The sequence below is a fragment of the Cyrtonyx montezumae genome, unplaced genomic scaffold (genome assembly GCF_038088225.1).
Source record: "Cyrtonyx montezumae isolate F1298 unplaced genomic scaffold, pur_monq_1.0 scaffold_17, whole genome shotgun sequence".
NCBI classification, from domain to species: domain Eukaryota; kingdom Metazoa; phylum Chordata; class Aves; order Galliformes; family Odontophoridae; genus Cyrtonyx; species Cyrtonyx montezumae.
This window is the reverse complement of record NW_027071903.1, coordinates 28,506,199-28,523,576: the sequence shown is the minus strand read 5'-3', so window position 1 is coordinate 28,523,576 and position 17,378 is coordinate 28,506,199. Positions and strand designations below refer to the sequence as shown.

Below are 17,378 nucleotides of genomic sequence, written 5' to 3'. Positions count from 1 at the left end.
CTGATAAAATTAATCTACAAGAAATGAGTTTCCATACTTTCTCCATCTTTCTGTGAATTTACATCCTGAACTGTTTCAGGTTACTTATTGATCAAAGTATGGGACTGACGTGCAGTTTTTTGCCTTGAGTGATTCCATTAACTTCTGCAGAACTGCTTGGGGCCACCAAGCACAGCCGAGCAGAGCTGCTTAACAATTAACAACCCTCACAGAGCTCCAAGGGCGTGAAAGAGCCAAGAGCCATTGCAATGCAGGTTTGCTTTTTTAGTATTGCATATACACTACACGTGACTGCCACGGTTGTCATGGGGATTGCTTCCACCAAACCATGCAGCTTGTTAATTAGAATTACAGAATTGTTAGAAGGGACCCTTAAATGTCATCTGGTCCAACTGCTCTGCACTGAACAGGGACACCTACAGCTTTAACTTGGGTGTCTGCAGGGATGGGGCACCCGCCACCTTCCCGGGCGACCTGTGCCAGTGCCTCACCACTCTCACTGTAAAAACTTTCTCCTTATATCCAACCTAAGTCTCCCCTCTGTTTGTTTGAAACCATTTCTCCTATGACCTATCACAAGAGACCCTGCTACAGAGTGTCCCCTTCTTTCTTCACAGCCCCTTTAGGTACTCAGAGGCTGCTCTCAGGTCTCCCTGGAGCCCTCTCTCCCCAAAGCTGCACAGCCCCAGCTCTCAGCCTGTCCTGTTAGAGGCGTTCCAGCCCCCCGGTCATTTCTGTGGCCCTCCTCTGGACACACTCCAAAAGGTCCACATCTCTCCTGTACTGAGGACTCCATCTCTGGATACAGCACTCCAGGTGAGGTCTAACCAGCGCACAGTAGAGTAATTCTGTCACTGGTTCTTCCCTTAAAGCCCTGAGGTATGAAATTAAGAGAAAGAGTATTTTTCAGTAATGGAAAGCCTTGAAATGTGAGGTGAGCTATAAATGATTGGTTGTTCATCTGTACTTACAGTTGAACATGTGCACAGCATCAGGTACACCACTTTTTATAAGAGGATGTGACACAGCTGTAATTTGTACACATGCTTAGGAGGAGCGTGGTCACCTAAGTTCCTCAGTTCTTTCTTTGTTCAAGAGCCCCAACAGCTGGGAGGTCAGGTTGGATACCAAAGGTTCTTCACCAGCAAGCAGTGGGCAGGGAACAGGCTTCCTTCGATTCTGTGATTCCCAGGGTGCTGGGCAGCCCCAAGCTGCCACATCAATATCTCCCAGGCATCATGTCTCATTTTTGAGTGTCTGTCTGCGAAACCAAAGGTTGGACTGAATGAACCCCACATCACTCTGCAGTCAGTGGGAAACCCCCGCAGCTCCCCTGAACGAGCGGGATGCCACGGCGCCGGGCCTCGGCTCGAGAGCTCTCCCTCGGGGGCCGCGCCCTGTGTCAGGACCGCTCCGGGGCCGCGGGTTCGAGCCCCGAGGGGTGCGGCAGCTCCGCGAGCGGAGCCCGGCGCTCTCACGACGGGGATCGGCCGGGGTACCCCGCCGAGCTCCGGCGGGTGCGGGCCCAGCGCACATGTGCGGCCGCCCGGCACATGCTCACTGCGCGCGGCGCATGAGCAGAGGCGGCGCGGGGCCATCGGACATCTTGGGCCGCCCCGCACCGAGCGGGGAACGCCGCCGCCGCCGCCGCCGCCGCCGGGCCCCGGGGCGGGAGCTGCCCGACAGCCTCCGCGCTTCCCGCCTCGCCCGCCCCGGCGCCGGCTGCCACCCCCGCGCCGCTCAGAGCATCCCTCCTCCCCTTTTGCGTTTGTCTTAATTCCGCTCAGAGACAAGATGGCAACGCCGGCGGCGGTAAACCCTCCCGGTGAGTAGCGCTGCTGCCGGCTCGCCCCATGTGGCCCGACAGCACGGCGCGGCCCCGCCCGCCGCAGGCACGCAGCGCCCCGGGGACGCGACGCGACGGGCGGAGGGCGGCAGCGCTGCCACTGCGGGACGGGGAGGCGGAGGGGCTCGGGGGGGTCCGTCCTCAGCCTCGGCCCCGTCCTGGGCTACGGGATCGGGGAGCCGTGTGTCGGCACCCGGCCGTGCAGGTGGTTGTCGGTGTGTGTTTGCCAAAAGGTGCAATAGATGTGTTGGATTTCTTGTTTGTTTGTTAATAACTTACGAAGCGAAGGGACTTACTGCAGTTTTCGAGTCCTCGGCTGGGGAAGGAGTTCCCCGAGGTGGCGGTGGGTGTGTGTGGAGTGCCGGAATGGATATTGCTGTGATGCACTTTGGGCAGCTCAGTGTTGGGTAGCCAGATATTCAGCGCTGAGCGCAGTGGGACGGTGGAGCTCGCGCCGGGCTCAGCACCAATGAACGCTTTTATCAGAAGTGGATTCAGTTTTATGTCTTTTCAATTTCATTGTGTTTCCTCATCAGATTCAGTTCTCGCTGCGAATGTCGTGCTCGAGCGAATGCCAACTGACACCAAAACGATGTCCTTGCACCTTTCGCCCCAAACCCAAACACTGTGACACACACAGCTGGTGTATTTCAGCCAGCAGAACTAAAGGAAGCAGAAACAGTCCCAATCCGATTGAGTTTTCATTTTAGAATTATACATATGAAATGAAGATATTTAACGATGGGTTATTAAATGAGTTTTATTTAGCTTCCAGGCGACCATGTTGTGTGTGGTAACAGAATTTCACCGTGCGTGCATGTGGCACCAGTTAGCAAGCAGTTTCAAGGAGCTGAAGCTTGGTTTGTTTCTTCCTTTGTGCTTCTCCTAAGCTGTGCACAGGAGCAGCCCAAGTGACACTGAGGTCTGCACTCAAACCTCTGTCTCTAGCAAATCTGGAGGCCCTTTGGCACCAGCCTCCTTCACCTGCTCCTGCCTGCAGGTGCATCCACCAGAGGAGTGGTTGTATAAGGGGGTATGTGTGTCTGAAGAAGAGCAGCCTTCAACCGGGTCTGCAGTTGTTCCTTTGTGACCCAGGGAATGCTCATGTTGTGAATTTAGTGAGAGGTTATGGGAAATAGGAGCACGTGGTGTGTTGGCTGTACTCGTCGCAGTCCTCAGTCTCTTCAGCACAGATTGCAGGTCCACAGGAAGGATGCAGGAACGTGCTGGTTTCCTGAGATGAACTGATGTGTGCTTCTGTAGGCTGAGGTTACAGCACATCTTGTCACTCTACAGATAGGTACTTTGGAGCAGGGCTGAGTTGAAAGACAACTCGTTAGCTCTCAGTGATCCTCCCACGGTATCCATGTGTGAGCGTTGCTGTCAGACAAATCTAGCTATGCATGGGCAAAGTCAAAATGAAGAGATTTTGAACTGTGAGAACTGCAGAACTTCACAGTGTTTGCTTTACCGCGGACAGAAGAAGGTAGAGCTGCACAACGTATCATGGTTTATGCTATATTTTTTAATGTGCTAGTAGTCTCTTTTTATTTTATTCTGGGCTAGCTGTGAAGCAGTACAGAGAAGCAAAATCAAAACCTTTGCTGAGAGGATTTGAAGACGGCTGTTTTCTTCCTAGGCCAGATCCTCAGTTGGAGTCAGATGAAAGCAACCCTATTAGTATTGGTGAAGCTGCGCTGCCTTATGCTAGCTGACTTCCTGATCCACAATGTTAGGGGAGCACAATAGAGAGATTAACCTGTTAAGCATCTTTAATGATGATTAGAAATTACAATATGATTAAATTTTTATTAAGCAATTGTCTGGGGTTCTAATAACATTTGGTAATTTAGGCAGGACATTAACCTGCAGCTACCACAATACAAATACGTGTGGCGTTAGTCATATCCTAGGTAGTGGAATGGGGACTATCAGATGCAGAAAGCTGGGTGTTCTGCGATTCTGAGCATGAACGTTCCTCCACGTGGTATCTCCTGGTGCAGAGCCACGTGTGGCTGTGTGGTGTTATCTCTTCTCATACGCTATATGCAGAGTTACCCATTTTCCCAGATTTTCTTGTAAGAAAGAGTTTGAGTTACAAAAGTGTGTGGAAGTTGAAGTAATTTGCAACCCATCCTCGTTAGGGCTTGTGGGAATTACAGTGACAGGGCTGGGATGGTGACAGGGACATGGCCAGCCCTGCTGAAAGGTCTCTGTGGTAAAGGGGCTCATCCATTGCTGCAGTGGACATTGTACTGATGAAAGTGGGGGCTTTGAGTAGTGATCTCCTGTATTACTCTTGCTGTATGCTTGACCTTAGGAATAGGATCTGACTGGAAGTACTTCGTTCATTTGTCATAATTTGGATGACTAACTGAAATGTGAAACACAATACAGGTGTGTGGGAAGCTCATCTGCATTGGCACAAAGCATCAGAGTTAATTTATTTCCTCCTGAAATAAGATTGGCATATTAAGTGGTTTTTAAGAACAAAAAAATTGTGGGGGTGTAACAAGCATTTCATAAATTACTGCTTGCAGCAAAGAAACTTAATGCCACATCTGTTTTAAATATATATATTTTTGGGATGCAAACTTGTCCGTAACTGTTGCTACTTTGAGGACAAATTCTGCTTAACTTGCAAAGAAGTAGATGGTGCAGTGATTCTTGTATTACCCTGTTTGGAATGAAAATGTAGAACTCATAATGAAAGCAGTGTTCTGTTTTCCTTGTTACGTGGTCTTAAGTGAAAAGTTAATTCCCAGAATATCCAACTGGAATGGGAAATGGGAGAGTGGTTTGTCTCCACCTGTAACTCGTGTATTCAACACAGAGCCCCAAAGTTGTTGCGTTTTATTGGAACAGTAGTAGCAGCTTTGCCTTTCATTTACTGCATAGACTATGCAGTAAACTCCAAAAACAATTCTACAGCACCCTAAGTGTTCTACTGATAGTGATTATAATGGGCTTTAGTGTTGTGGGGATGCGAAAAAGTAGTCTTATTTCTAAGATAATGTTAAAACAAAGATCTCAAAAGCTCAGTGCTCATTAAATAGTGGGATCCATGAACTATGGATCCTTTCCTTCTCTTATTTTCATATCTTTCTTGCAGCAGAATTTGCCCTTATTTCATTCAAACTGTGTTGTGAGATTATAATGCCTATTGAGTTGTTCTGTGATGGCATTTTGACCTTCAGGACTGTCCTCTGAACAACAAATTGTACTGAAGAAATGCAATTTCTTGATACTTTTTATCTACAAGATATCAGAAACATTTCCTTTTAAAGTATCTCTTCTATCACAGAGTGTTTATTTAAAATTTGTATATGCAGCTTATGGTTAGTTTCAGATATTTTTTCAAATAAAATAATGTTTCCCTGTGCCTCTTAATAAAAATGCACCACAAAACAGTGGTGATGCCTGAAATACCATATGGTTTTGCTCTCTTTTTTTACTTTCCAGTAAGAAAAATTGCTGTAGAGATGAAGTAGGAAAGGAAAAAAGCAGCCATTTCAAAACAATCAAGGCAAATAACACCTTTGAGTTAGTGATTATTGTTATTAAGAGGACAGAAATGGGGCTGTCATTATGAAGATGAATGCAGAGATTGTGCTTAAATGGCTTGTGAAGATCAGATGTGTGTGTAGTTTAGGGTAATTTTTTTTAGACTTACTGCTTCATAACTGACAAATAAGAATGGGAATGCGTTAATTCAGTGCTAACTGAAAAAAGCATAATGCTATTAAAACTTGGCAATAGAAAATGAGAAGAAGGGCCTAGAGTTTAAGACCTGGGGGGATTGGGTGGCCAGAAGTACTTGGAGAGGGATACAGGAAACAAATCTGAAAATACAGAGCTGTGCCTTTGCCCATTTGGTAGGATCGTTTGTGCAAAAGAAGAGATCTGTTGGATCAAACAGGCAGAAATTTTGAAATTCTAGAAATCTTGGCTGTTGGGTTGGTTTAAAAAAAACCAAAAAACAATTGGTACTTGTTTGTTCTTGCCAACAATACTTCTTTTGTTCCGATGTAAAGCATTTCCTGTCACCCCACATGTATCCAGCATTCCATGTAAAGAGGAAAAGAAAATAGTGTAAGGCTGCTTTTGTACATTTAGCTTCTGACTCTAATTCAAGGTGGATGCATGTTGTAGGCAAAGTTTAAAAATATATAAAAAAGAATCATTTATCATCTGCCGTTGCAAGAACCAAAACCGAAAAGCAAATTGATCTTGGTAAGCTGGTTTCTAAATTAATGTTTGAGTGCAGAGTGTGTACTTTTGGTCAATGAAATGAAAAGCATTGCCTTGTTTAGTTAGCATGATCTTGGAAGACTTCAAGCATCAATCTGATGTTCTTATACATGTCTGTGTGGTTTTCTTGCTTTTCAAGTCTAATGTTTTTAATTGGTGGAGTAAGGTTTCATGGACCAGATTTGCACTTCGTGGCTACTCCTAGAAGAGTCACAAAACTTAAGTTGAACTCAGTGAACGTTGGCCTGGCAGAGGGGTGAGGGACAAGCTTCAGAACCCAAATGCCGAACATAGAATGCCTGTCTTTTCAGAAGAGTTGATTGAAAGTTTGAATGCTCACAATTTCAAATGGATTTGTGCCAAAAAATAGTGAAGCAGCTTTTGTGTGTCCTGGTATGACTGTTTACATGAACTTATGGCCATACTCGAGCAATGGGTAATGGTTTAGAAGCCTCAGCTGTAATTTCCTTTTTTGTACTGAAAGCCGTCTGCACATGAAGAAAGAGAAATGCTTTGGTTTGGATGCTCTACATTTTGAGCAAAGTTTCTAAATTCTCTGTTTCTTCTCCTTGTCAGCTGTTGTTTATTTTTGCCTGTCTTTCTCCCACATTTCTATCCTCTGGTTTCCTTTCTGTGTCCCGCTTTGCATTGGCTTCTCAAAGGCTGTTGTTAAGATGTAAATGCATCCTGCAATTGTCCTGCTGTCCTCAAGTCTTTCTACTGCTTATAAGTCCAGCCTTTACATTCTGTAGGTAGCATCTGAGCTCCTTAAGGATAAGTTGTGCTTTTCTGTGATAAGTAGCAGCTGTGCTGCCATTCACATAATGGAGCAGGTACTTTAAGGTATAATCATTTGGCCTGAATTAGGACCATCTATTGGTTTACTTCTGCCTTACGTGTATATATGTTGCTGTTTTGTTCAGGGATGGCTCACAATGTTAATTTTAAATGTTTGGATTTGAGCTGCTGCTGTTTTCCTCATCTAAATGTCAGTTGTGCTTGACAAATAAAATAATAATCATTTCTTTTCTCGAATCAAGGACAAATTGTTGAATTGTTTAATTACTGGCTTTGCCATCGTACGGATGGGAAGGCTTTTCAGGTAAGTTGCTCATAGAAAATTCCTGAAATGGGTAGTAATTAACAACTGGCTCTTCATTGGTATGTTAATTATGCTGCCATTTGTCCTGGTGCCTGTCCCTGTTTAAATGCTCGGTAATGCTGAAGCATTGGCTTCCTGGCAAACACAGAATGTATGGGTACAGTTTGACTCTCAGATATATGCAAATATTTTATGGGAAGCAGCATGCCAGTAAATCACTGAGGTGCGAAGAACAAAAACTGTGTGTGTTTGTATTCCTCAAAGGGTAAAGCAAAATCTGTCTCTATGGAATATATGGGTCTGATTTTGAAAACTGTTCTCCGTTACGTTCCCAGTAATATTCTAGAACACAGGAGGTGCAAGGAGATGGCTACATCTTAGCATGTGTCGTTAGGTAATGTCTTGAGGAAGGGCTGACCAGCATGTCAGATTGAAACCAGGATTTTAATTTGCTTAGCCTCTGTGATAGAGAAAGTTGTTGGTCTTCCCAATGGCCTGTGTAGTCTGCAACCCCAGAATTTAAGTGCTGATTTTGCAACAGTAGCCATAGGAAGAGGATAACGTTCATTCATTTTTGTATTTGTATAGCCACTGAGGGGAAGCTCTTGTAACAGGAGCCTGTGGAGGCTGGCCCTGTGTCTGGGTGCAGCAAAACATAGGTCACTCTGCCTGCTCCTGTGAGTCATGTTCCTGTCATTTTGTACGAGGACACCAACAGTTTCATCTCATTTATTATTTTAGAGCATTTTTATGAGATTGCTTTGCCTTCTATGCATTCTGTTCCCCTGTGCGTGCTCTGCACTTTCTGTAATGAGTGGCGATTTGACTAAAAGAAAACAGAGGTTCTTAAGAAAGCTTCCATTTGTTGTTACTGTATTTTCAGCAGCTTTTGCAATATGATGGCCCATCACTGGAGGTTGTGTTCCTGGGATAAATATTCTTTTGCTAATTTGTCTTGTTGACATTTTCATATAAAGAAAGGGTGAAGTTTAATTTGCTGGGCAGTCAGCTCTGTGGGAATAGCAATCGCTGCACTGAACGTTTGAAGTATGCATTTTCATTGTGGAATTTGAAGTAAATGAGCCATCACTGAGAAAAATACAGGAGTGTTTTCAAGCTCTTGTATGAAGACTGAAAAACAGGAATGCTTTTTGAATATGTGGGCACAGTCAAAAGGTGGACTCGAGTCCAAGTATTTATTCTTAATCTGCTTTCTTCAGCCTGCATTGACAGTGAGCCACAGTTTGGATGGTACAGTGTGTGTCCAGCTCCACTGCACCAGTGTAGCATTGGATTTGGCTGCCTCTGGCCATAACCATTAGCAGTTGAGGTGCTGAAGGCATGGAACTATATTGTCTTAGTCCTCGTGATGGTCATTTCCTGCATAGAAGGCAGTGGACTGTAGCATTAAGGATGTCTTGAGTGTAGTAGTCTTCTCCAAAAATCACCTGTTGAAGACTGCAACAGAGAAATTTTGTCCTTCATTGTAGCTGATGGGCATTGTCAGTTATGTAGGCTTATAGGAATCCTTTGTTCCTCTTCTAGGTTAATCAAGCTCAAGAGATGGTTCTTAAATGATAGCAGTTTTTTGCTTTTATTTTTTTCTAAACGAGTTCAAGTGGTTTTGTACCTGCTGTGAAGCTGTGCTCTCTGAAGTGTAGTAATAGATTAAATATGCTTGTTGGTCTTTCACTCAACAAACAAGCAAACACCAGAAATTTCCGAAGTGTTTGCTGACTCAAGGCTAAATTCTTTTTCTTTTATTCTTTTTTTTCTTTTTTTTTAATGCTGTTCTTCAGCCACTTGAGCCCTTTGGTTCTAAGCTGGAAACGGAACTGAGGCTTAGGTTTTTAACATCGTAGTGAAACGTGACAATCTGAATTTCTTATACAGTGTTTCTATGGCCTTGAGATAGATGTTCATCCACCATATACTCTTAAGAATGCAAGCTAGCTTTCTCCAAAGTTTTCCCTGTTGTTGATTTGTATTTCTCACTTCAGTTTCTAGTATTCACATGGCCTCCTTTTTCAAAACATACATGCAGTAATTTTTTGAGGTTTGGCAGCTATAGGTTGAGGCTGTAAAAGAAAACCTTAATTCTGTGGTACAGTAACCCAATTAGAAAGCAGATAGGTGGTTTTACTGTTGGCATTTTGGTTGGATAGAATCAGATGGAGATCTGTGGGTGGAAAGAATCTTTACATGAAGTTCATGCTGAATTATGTTTTGCTTGAGGAAAACTATTCATTACTTGCAGAGTTGGCACATGCTTTTTTTTGTTCCTTCTCCTAAGTATTATTGGATGACTGTGATGAAGAGGTTGGTATGTCGTTAAGGAATTGGTTCTGCCTCATCTGCTGATGACGTGCAAAACCTCTCCTGGCTATGGCATAATGGAATAAGGTGTAGGCAGAACACCAGTCCTTGCCTTACCCTGGGAGAGTTGTGCCTGTGGGAAGTGTTTTGGGATGTGCAGGGTGATGGCCCAGTTTTGGGCTGGAATGTGTGGATGTCGATAACATCTTCATGTTCAGTTCTGCATCTCCACCTGTACTCCCTTGATGGGATTGTTTTTTCAAGATGGTCTTTAGGACAAAATGTTCTTTCATCCTTGCTCAAATTTAAAATGTCGGTGGTAATTATGAATAAGAATTTCAGAAACCGATAAATTCTCGCCATGCAGGGAAATAGTTGGCTGTTACAAGCTGCCTGCATTTTTCAGTTTTATTGCTGGCTGTCTGCCTCCTGTCTGAGAGCTGGGGAAGGCAAATGGGCACAGGCTCTAGGCAGGGGTCAGATCTACTCCAGCTTTCCTGCTCAGCCTCCGACAAGTCCTGTGACATCCCTGTGCCTACTGCTAGCTGCCTGACTTTTTCCTGTTCTCCTGGCTACAATTTACCTGTCCTGTTTATAGGACTGTGTATTCTGGAGTGTTTCCTTCATTACATTATGAGATCATTACAAAATAATGTATGTGTTTAAGAGGGTGGAGTGCACATCCTGCAGCAAGTAGGGAATAGCTTTTTTTTTTTCCTTCCCTGTAGTTATGCATTAATTGATGATGTTTTAATAACAGAATTTTATTGCAACCACATCTATGTTGGTCAAGCAAAGAATTTTTCTCCTTTTGGGAAGACAGAAGATAAAAAGCAGTATGTGTGTATGTATATATAAATGTATGTATGTGTGTTTTCCCCCTAGGAAATGGCAGGTATTATTTATTCGAAGCATATTAATAATCATTAATTTGTGTTTTCATTAAACAATGGCTGTGGTATTGGGATAATTCTTCTTTAGTGTCATAGAAAAGTATAGACACGAACACACGTGGATACCTATTGCATTGCTAAACTGGCTAGACAACCTCAATATAGGCTTACAGTTTATTTCTTGCTGTCTTAAGTGATGATCACTTAGTCTGCCTTTGAAAACATATTCTCAGCTAGATACTATTTCAGTTAAGATTGAGAGAAAAATATTGATTGGTTCATGAGCACAACAATATAAAACTATGTGAAAAATACAGTTTCACTGTGAAAATTGTGTCATTTTTCAAGTGTTTGGTTTTTGCTTGGGAGTTGAATTTAAAAAACAGAAAAATGTATTATAGAGGGATATGTGGCTAGTACATTAACTTATAATAGTCTTTAAATCAAGTTAATGAGCTCTCTCTGAGCTTTCAGAAATCAAATCATGATTCTTCCTGATGTTGCAATGTAATGATAAGCTATTTGTGGTGATTTTTATTTTTGCTGGAAGGATTGGGCTGCTACCAGTTGTTTGCTTTCTTCTGTAGAGCTCCTGTTGCAGTTGGAACGTGACTGAGTTTGGCACTCAGAGTAATTGTATATGTCCTTTGTACTTGTCTGTGCTGCTCTTCCGTCAGCAAGTATGAAAGTTAAAATTTAGTTTGATCAATATTTGCAGACAAATACTCAGCTTGTTTTTTGACAAACATCCAGTTTGTTTGTAGTGAGATTTTTTTCAGTGTCATTCTTCAGTTCTGTGTTTGATGTATCCACAGAACTGTCTGTGTGCTTTTGGGAACAAGTGGCTTGTAATGGATGTCAGATCGTATTTAATATAAATATGAGGATGCAGGGGGAAAAAGTTATATTATTATATTTTTGTTTGTGTAGTAGTTTACTGGTTGAATATCTATTGAATTTTTGTTATTTTGTAATTCTGAAAAAGCAATAAGAGCATGGCCTTTAGAGACAATTTTTCCTGAAACGCAGCTTATCTGGAAGCATAATTGTCTGTCTTGTTTTAAAATTGGTAATTCTGAAATTGGTAAATTGACTAAAGCAAAGAATAAGATTCAGTATTATGAAAACTGTTCAGGAAATAGCTCTGTGTGAAGAAGTTAAGCAGATGCAAGTGTTCCAAAATTTGTGACAAATTCTTGCGTGTGTCACAAATAGTGGTGTTCTGTATTGGCTGTCTATCAAGATTTCCCTTACTGTACTGTTGGTGTGTTGTGTTTGGAGCATGTGTGGGAATGAAGAAGTCCAGAATGTAAAATAAAAACTGCAAATGCAGCTACTGTTGAGATTCCCAAATCCTGTGGGCTTTTATTTTTGTTGTTTTTTTTTTTTGTTGTTGCTGTTTGCACACATGAAAGATGTAATGCTTGAAATTGCCTAAGAGGCAGAATGTTCTAAACAATGTAATTAATGATCCTGGGGCAGTGAAGAGCAGGAAAATCATTAAGACCCTTATTTGTAATTTATTTTTTTTAACGTCAAAGACATTTATCTTTTATGGAACTAATCTTCAAAGACAAGGGTAGCTCCTACTTCAGGTTGGTATGTCAGGGAATGGATGTTTCAGAAGATGTTCTGAAGGCTGTCCTCTGCTGTCTTCTTCCATTTCAAGAGGGGGAACAAAAAAGGTGTTAATCAGAAAATCTCATTCTCATAGAACCCTCAAATGATTTGGGTTGGAAGGAATCTTCAAGATTTTACCTACTGGAAGTTCAGTAAGGAGTAAAATGTACTTAATATGCAGGGCTCATGCTCCCTTTTTATAATGGAATGGTGTAGTTTTTTCCTCCTCTACTTCTAGAAAGCAAACATTGCCTTAGAAGTTGTGAGGAAGAGGAGAGCATTTTTTGTGATGCATAATAATGTTCCTTTTAGAGTATTTCGCACAAATACTCTTCTTTCTAATAAATTGGGATGTGGAAATACCTGGAAGACCAATTAATTATCGTAACATCAAATAAGCATCGTTTGCTTGTTGATCAAGCAGAACTGAAGTCATTAGTGCTATCAATAAAATATTGTTTAATGAAAACAAGAGAATTCTGATTACCCAACAGTGCCGAAGGACACTGTAAATATACTGATAATTAAGTGCTTGCTAACAGGACTTGTTGTTCTGAATAAAATACCCTTCTGAGTCACACATCAGAAAGATTTTTGTAATAAATAATAAAGGCATTTGAAGGACACAAGTAACTAATTTAGAGTGAATAATTTAAATCAGAGTGGTCTGAATTTTAGTCTTTTTAGTAGGACTGTGTTGTTCCTAGGCTTTCCATGCTTGTCAGACTGGGTGTTCGTGTAGGCCTGGCTGCATGCAGAAGGCCTTAATGCCCAGCGATTGAGCCCAGCTTGGCCCAAGCTTTGTAGGACACCTTGTGGTCCACTACTGCAGCAGCAGCAGTCACTGCGATCTTCCACAGTGGCATTGTCAAACCATTCCTCTGAAGTACTTTGTTCATGTCTGTAATGGTCTTCCTTCTCAGTCCTCTGTGATTTAGCCCCATGAAATGGTGACTAGAAGTGACATCTCTGGGTGTTTGTCCTGTGCTCTGTTGTAGTGGGCTGGTGAGGCACAAGGTACCCCTTCTGTCCTGCTGTGGCTCTTCAGAGTCATTCAGAGTTGTAAATTTAGGATGAATACTGTAAATACTTGCACCTGTAGCTTAGACCATGCTTACCATGTTTCTATATAATGAAAATACACTGTCAGAATATTTATGTTAACAGAGGACCACTCATTAATTCATTCATGAGGAAAATCTCTGCTCAGTATTTAAGAAGTATCTTGTCAAAGTTCTTCCAGCTTGTATCAAAAGTTATAGGCATAAATACTGCCTTGCATACTCATGAAATTGGATAGCTGACTTTTATTGTAGATAATTAATAAATATAGACAAGAATCAAGTAAAGTTGACTCTTACGTCATGGTTTCCTTTAAATTTTGTTTTGTTAGGTTTTTTTTGGTTTTTTTTTCAATACCATTATAATTGTTTCATTGATAATTTCAAAACAGTTTCTTCAAATTGAGGTTGAGCTTGTATATGAGTTAAATTGGTTTGAGTTCAAGGACTGATATTTGGTCTAAATCTAAACCAACTTCTACTGCTGGAAGAAAAATGGCTAGATAAATAGTAAGAAAACAGTCTTCCTATTAGATGAGAAAAAGTTTTTAAATAAGCAATCTGAAGCTGATTGAATAAAAATGAAATCTCAGATGATGACGTAGTAACTGCTCAATAGTTTATCTATGCACACATTGTTATTATTTATTTCTCATAAAACAATTGCATAGGAATTTAGTAAAGTACATTATCTCGTAAACTTCTTTGGAAAATTATCTCACAGAACAGGAAAATGAACCAAGATGAGTTTAGGGAGGGAAAAATTGCAATGAAAGTAATTGTTCATCAAGAGTAAAGACATACTATGGCAAGTAGTCAATTTGATTATTTGAGGAAAAAAAGAGTAGTGGGAATTGGCCAATTTCTTACCTCTGTAGAAGAAACATCCTGTGCCCTCCTCATCCTGTGAAAACTGGTCATCCCGTCCCTGGCAAAAGGAAGATCGGGCTCAGCATGCCTTTTCCAGCATTGGCTAATACAGGTACTTGAAGGAGAATAAACTTGGGGCAAGCATCTATGGGGCTCCCCTGGGTACATTCCCACCCTCCAGCCATGTGTGACTCACAGGCTTCTTGAGCCAGCCCTGATGTTTGTATTTAATAGCACTCAGCGGGTTTCTTTTCCACAATTTTGAGCAGGATATAAAGCAGTACAATCTTCTGACATCCACAGCTTCCTGTTATAGGGAGCTTGAAGCATCCTGACTGGTCAGGAAGGCTTGGTAAAAGTAATCCTGTTTGAGGCTTGTAGTTGTGAGGGCATCCAGCAAGGGAGATCACCTGGAAAAGTGCAGGGAACAGGGATGGTTGGATGGGCAGACATATGTCAAGTCTTAGCAGTGCGGAGGCAGATGCAGCAGAATTTAGTCAAAATTAGAGTCGTGTTAATGCTAATGGTGGAATACTGTGAGTTGTCTGGTGGTGGTGGGTTTGTTTGTTTGTTTGTTTTTGCTTGCACTGGAACAAATTGAGAGCAACCCAGTTGGCTCTAGCTTTCCTGCTGAGCAACAAAATGTCAACATCTTACTAAGCCCTTTTAATGAACTAATGGGATCTTCTGGGGCAGCACCACATGCAGGTGTTTGCGAATTCAGTGTGGTTGAACCTGGCTTTAGCACACAGCTTTAGCTTCTCTTGCAGCTTCCACTTTACCTCCTGGTGTTCCATGGGTTGCAATACAGCAAGTGTTTTGTATTAAAAAGGAGAAAAAATGTCCTGTACGTGAATTTCTAACTGAAAGCCAACCAAAACAAGCTAAATGAAACACACTTGTTAAACGATGAATTAATGGACTGAGCGTGATCTATCTCAGAAAAAACTGAAGGAAAGTCATAGCACTTAATTATTTTTTCTTCTTGTTTGCCCAGGCTGGGCGTATGCTTCTTCAGTTACTGTGAGTTCACTAATGGCATTGGCTGCTCTGCTCCCCAAAATAAGCCATAGGTTGTATTTGCTAGTTCTGACATGGCAAGTAAAAATTACAGAAAATGACTTTGAATGTTACCTTCTGTTTCTCGCATACAACTTATAATTGTGTAGTTATTTTTGGCAAATACCAAATGTCAGAGGAGGAGGGAGGATCACCATTCATTTTAAATTGAAATGATGCATTGTGTGGGAAGCCGTATTTTTTTGTAATGCAGAATTGCTTAATTGGTACTTTTGCCACGTGTCACTAATACTGACTGAAATAATATCAATAAAACTGGGGCAGATTAAAGCAGAAAAAAGCATTGTATTATTTTATCAGTGCGTGACTGTGTGTGTAGTGGCCTAAGACCAGCGAGGGTCAGATTCAAACAGCATGAGTACTGCTGCTGTTGTCTGCAGTTGTGCTGTGACCATCTCTACAACTTGACCCTTTGCAGCAAGTACCCTAATTCCCTGCCTCATTTGCACCCACGCTTTCCCACTTGTGCCTGTTTATACCTGAGAGGCTGTAGCCACGTGTCTTAATTTTTAGTCTGCATCTTGCCTCCCTTTGCACATCCCCACCATGCTGGACTGCCAGGCACGTGGAAGAGGTATTTCATACACTGAGAGGTCAGGGCTTCCCCAGTGGGTCCTATAGCCACAGCAACAAAGCACGGAGCCACCACAAACATTTTCAGCCCCATGGCTTCACCTGCTGCTCTCCCAGTCTACAGGTGGGACATATATGTCTGATAGATTTGCTATGTTGCCCTGATAGCTGTTAAGTGTCTTTTCTGGGGCTTTACTTGTATGATTTCTGACTGTCTCTGCTGAACAGCTGGTCCCCCAGAATGATTGGTTTAATTGCATTGTTTTTCCCCATAGTATTCACCTGTGGTGCAGAAGGATGATAAATCTCCAATTTAAATTCTTAAAAAAGGAGCATTCCTTTGAAAACAACTTGCTGTGCCCTAATTTTTCTTCAAGATTATGAGGGGGGGTTTCCCCCCCTCAATGTACAGAGCATCTTGCTAGAGGGAAAATTGTTAAATTAAGCAAGGTTTATACATTATTCCTCAAAGCTCTCCCTATCTAAGTAACTGGTTCCAGAACCTAAATAGTTAAAGTAGAAAATGTTAGTAATTTTGCTGCAAATAAATTGATCAGTATGCAAGACGGTTGTCACTGGCTGAATCATGGTCCACAGTTAAGGTAAACAGATCTGTGATGACATTTTCTGAGCAGAATACCAATGCTGCTACATTTCTTCCCAGAGGTTTCTGACACTTCTTATATGCGGATAAAATCCCTCTCCAAGAAGGTGTTGCTCACAGGAAAGGAATAGCGTCTTTGAAAGAGTCTTCTCTGAAGGTGGGATTTATTGTATTTCCTGATTTATTTGCTGTGATTAATTATGTTAAAGAACATAGAAAGGGATGTTTTTGTCTTCCTGCATATCCTCTCAGTGCTGTAGATCTTTCTGATGTGGAATCTATTTAAAGTCTCTGGCAGTGCAATGCAATAAAACGGTATTTAGCAGAGTTGTTGGGAAGATTGAAAATATTGTAATTTTTATAGTCTCTGTGAAAGAGATCTCTTGTTTTACAATCTCCGTAGTTAACATGCAAACATAATGACTAAATATGTAGTTAGGTTTTAGCATAGGTATTTCTATGAAATATTTTTGGCTACATGGTGGCTTCATATGTTCATTGGCATGTTCTGAAGTAAGAGATAAACTTGGTTTATTTTTAAAATTCTGTGTGCTAGGCAGAAGGCAGAAATCCCCCCTTGCAATTGACTGCAATCAGAACCTCTTTGCTGACATGCATCCAACTCCTGAATGACTTCAGGGTATGAAAAATACAGTATCCAAAGGAGGTTTTGAAATCTGTTTTCACAGAACTTGTAAAATATCTGTGGATGTCGCTATCAAGGGGAAGGGGTACATGCATAATGCTATATTTAGCCTTAGATCTACATTTCCTTTGGGGTAGTGATGCTATGGATTAGCAGGTAGAAATCTGTTACATTTGTGTTTATGTAAGTACAGTCTCATTAGTTTAATCAGATACTGGTATCTGCCTTTAATCCCGTTTATTACACTAAATACTGGAGGATAGAAGGAGCAGAGCATGCTCAGTGATATCTGACATGTCAGAGCAATCTGGAGCTGATCCTTAAAGTTAATGTCAGAGATCCCAAGTCTGCTGAAGCAGGTCAGAGCTCCTGTAAGGCTGGGGGCTTGACGTTTGGGTTTAAAAGCCTTGATTTAATAATTCTCAGACTTGAGGGAAAGGTCCATCGAGATGGATGCAGCTGTTATCCCCTCCAGTGGTTGCAGTTCACACGTGCTTGCACAGTACAGTGTCCCCA

The 17,378-nt window shown here is 41.8% G+C and overlaps 1 protein-coding gene across 5 annotated transcripts in view; it reads left to right on the top strand.

Annotated features, from left to right (window-relative positions):
- Positions 1-1,706: 1,706 nt before the first annotated feature.
- The window catches only part of ARNT2 (aryl hydrocarbon receptor nuclear translocator 2), a 95,615-nt gene continuing 79,943 nt past the window's right edge, over positions 1,707-17,378 (top strand). For 4 of the 5 annotated variants that reach the window (XM_065733979.1, XM_065733978.1, XM_065733976.1 and 1 more), the window contains exon 1: positions 1,707-1,825. In XM_065733979.1, the coding sequence (XP_065590051.1) occupies positions 1,795-1,825 (31 nt within the window). In that variant the 5' untranslated portion in view covers positions 1,707-1,794. Of the gene's footprint in view, positions 1,826-16,321; positions 16,374-17,378 lie in introns of those variants that run through there. The other variant, XM_065733977.1, reaches the window with a different exon arrangement.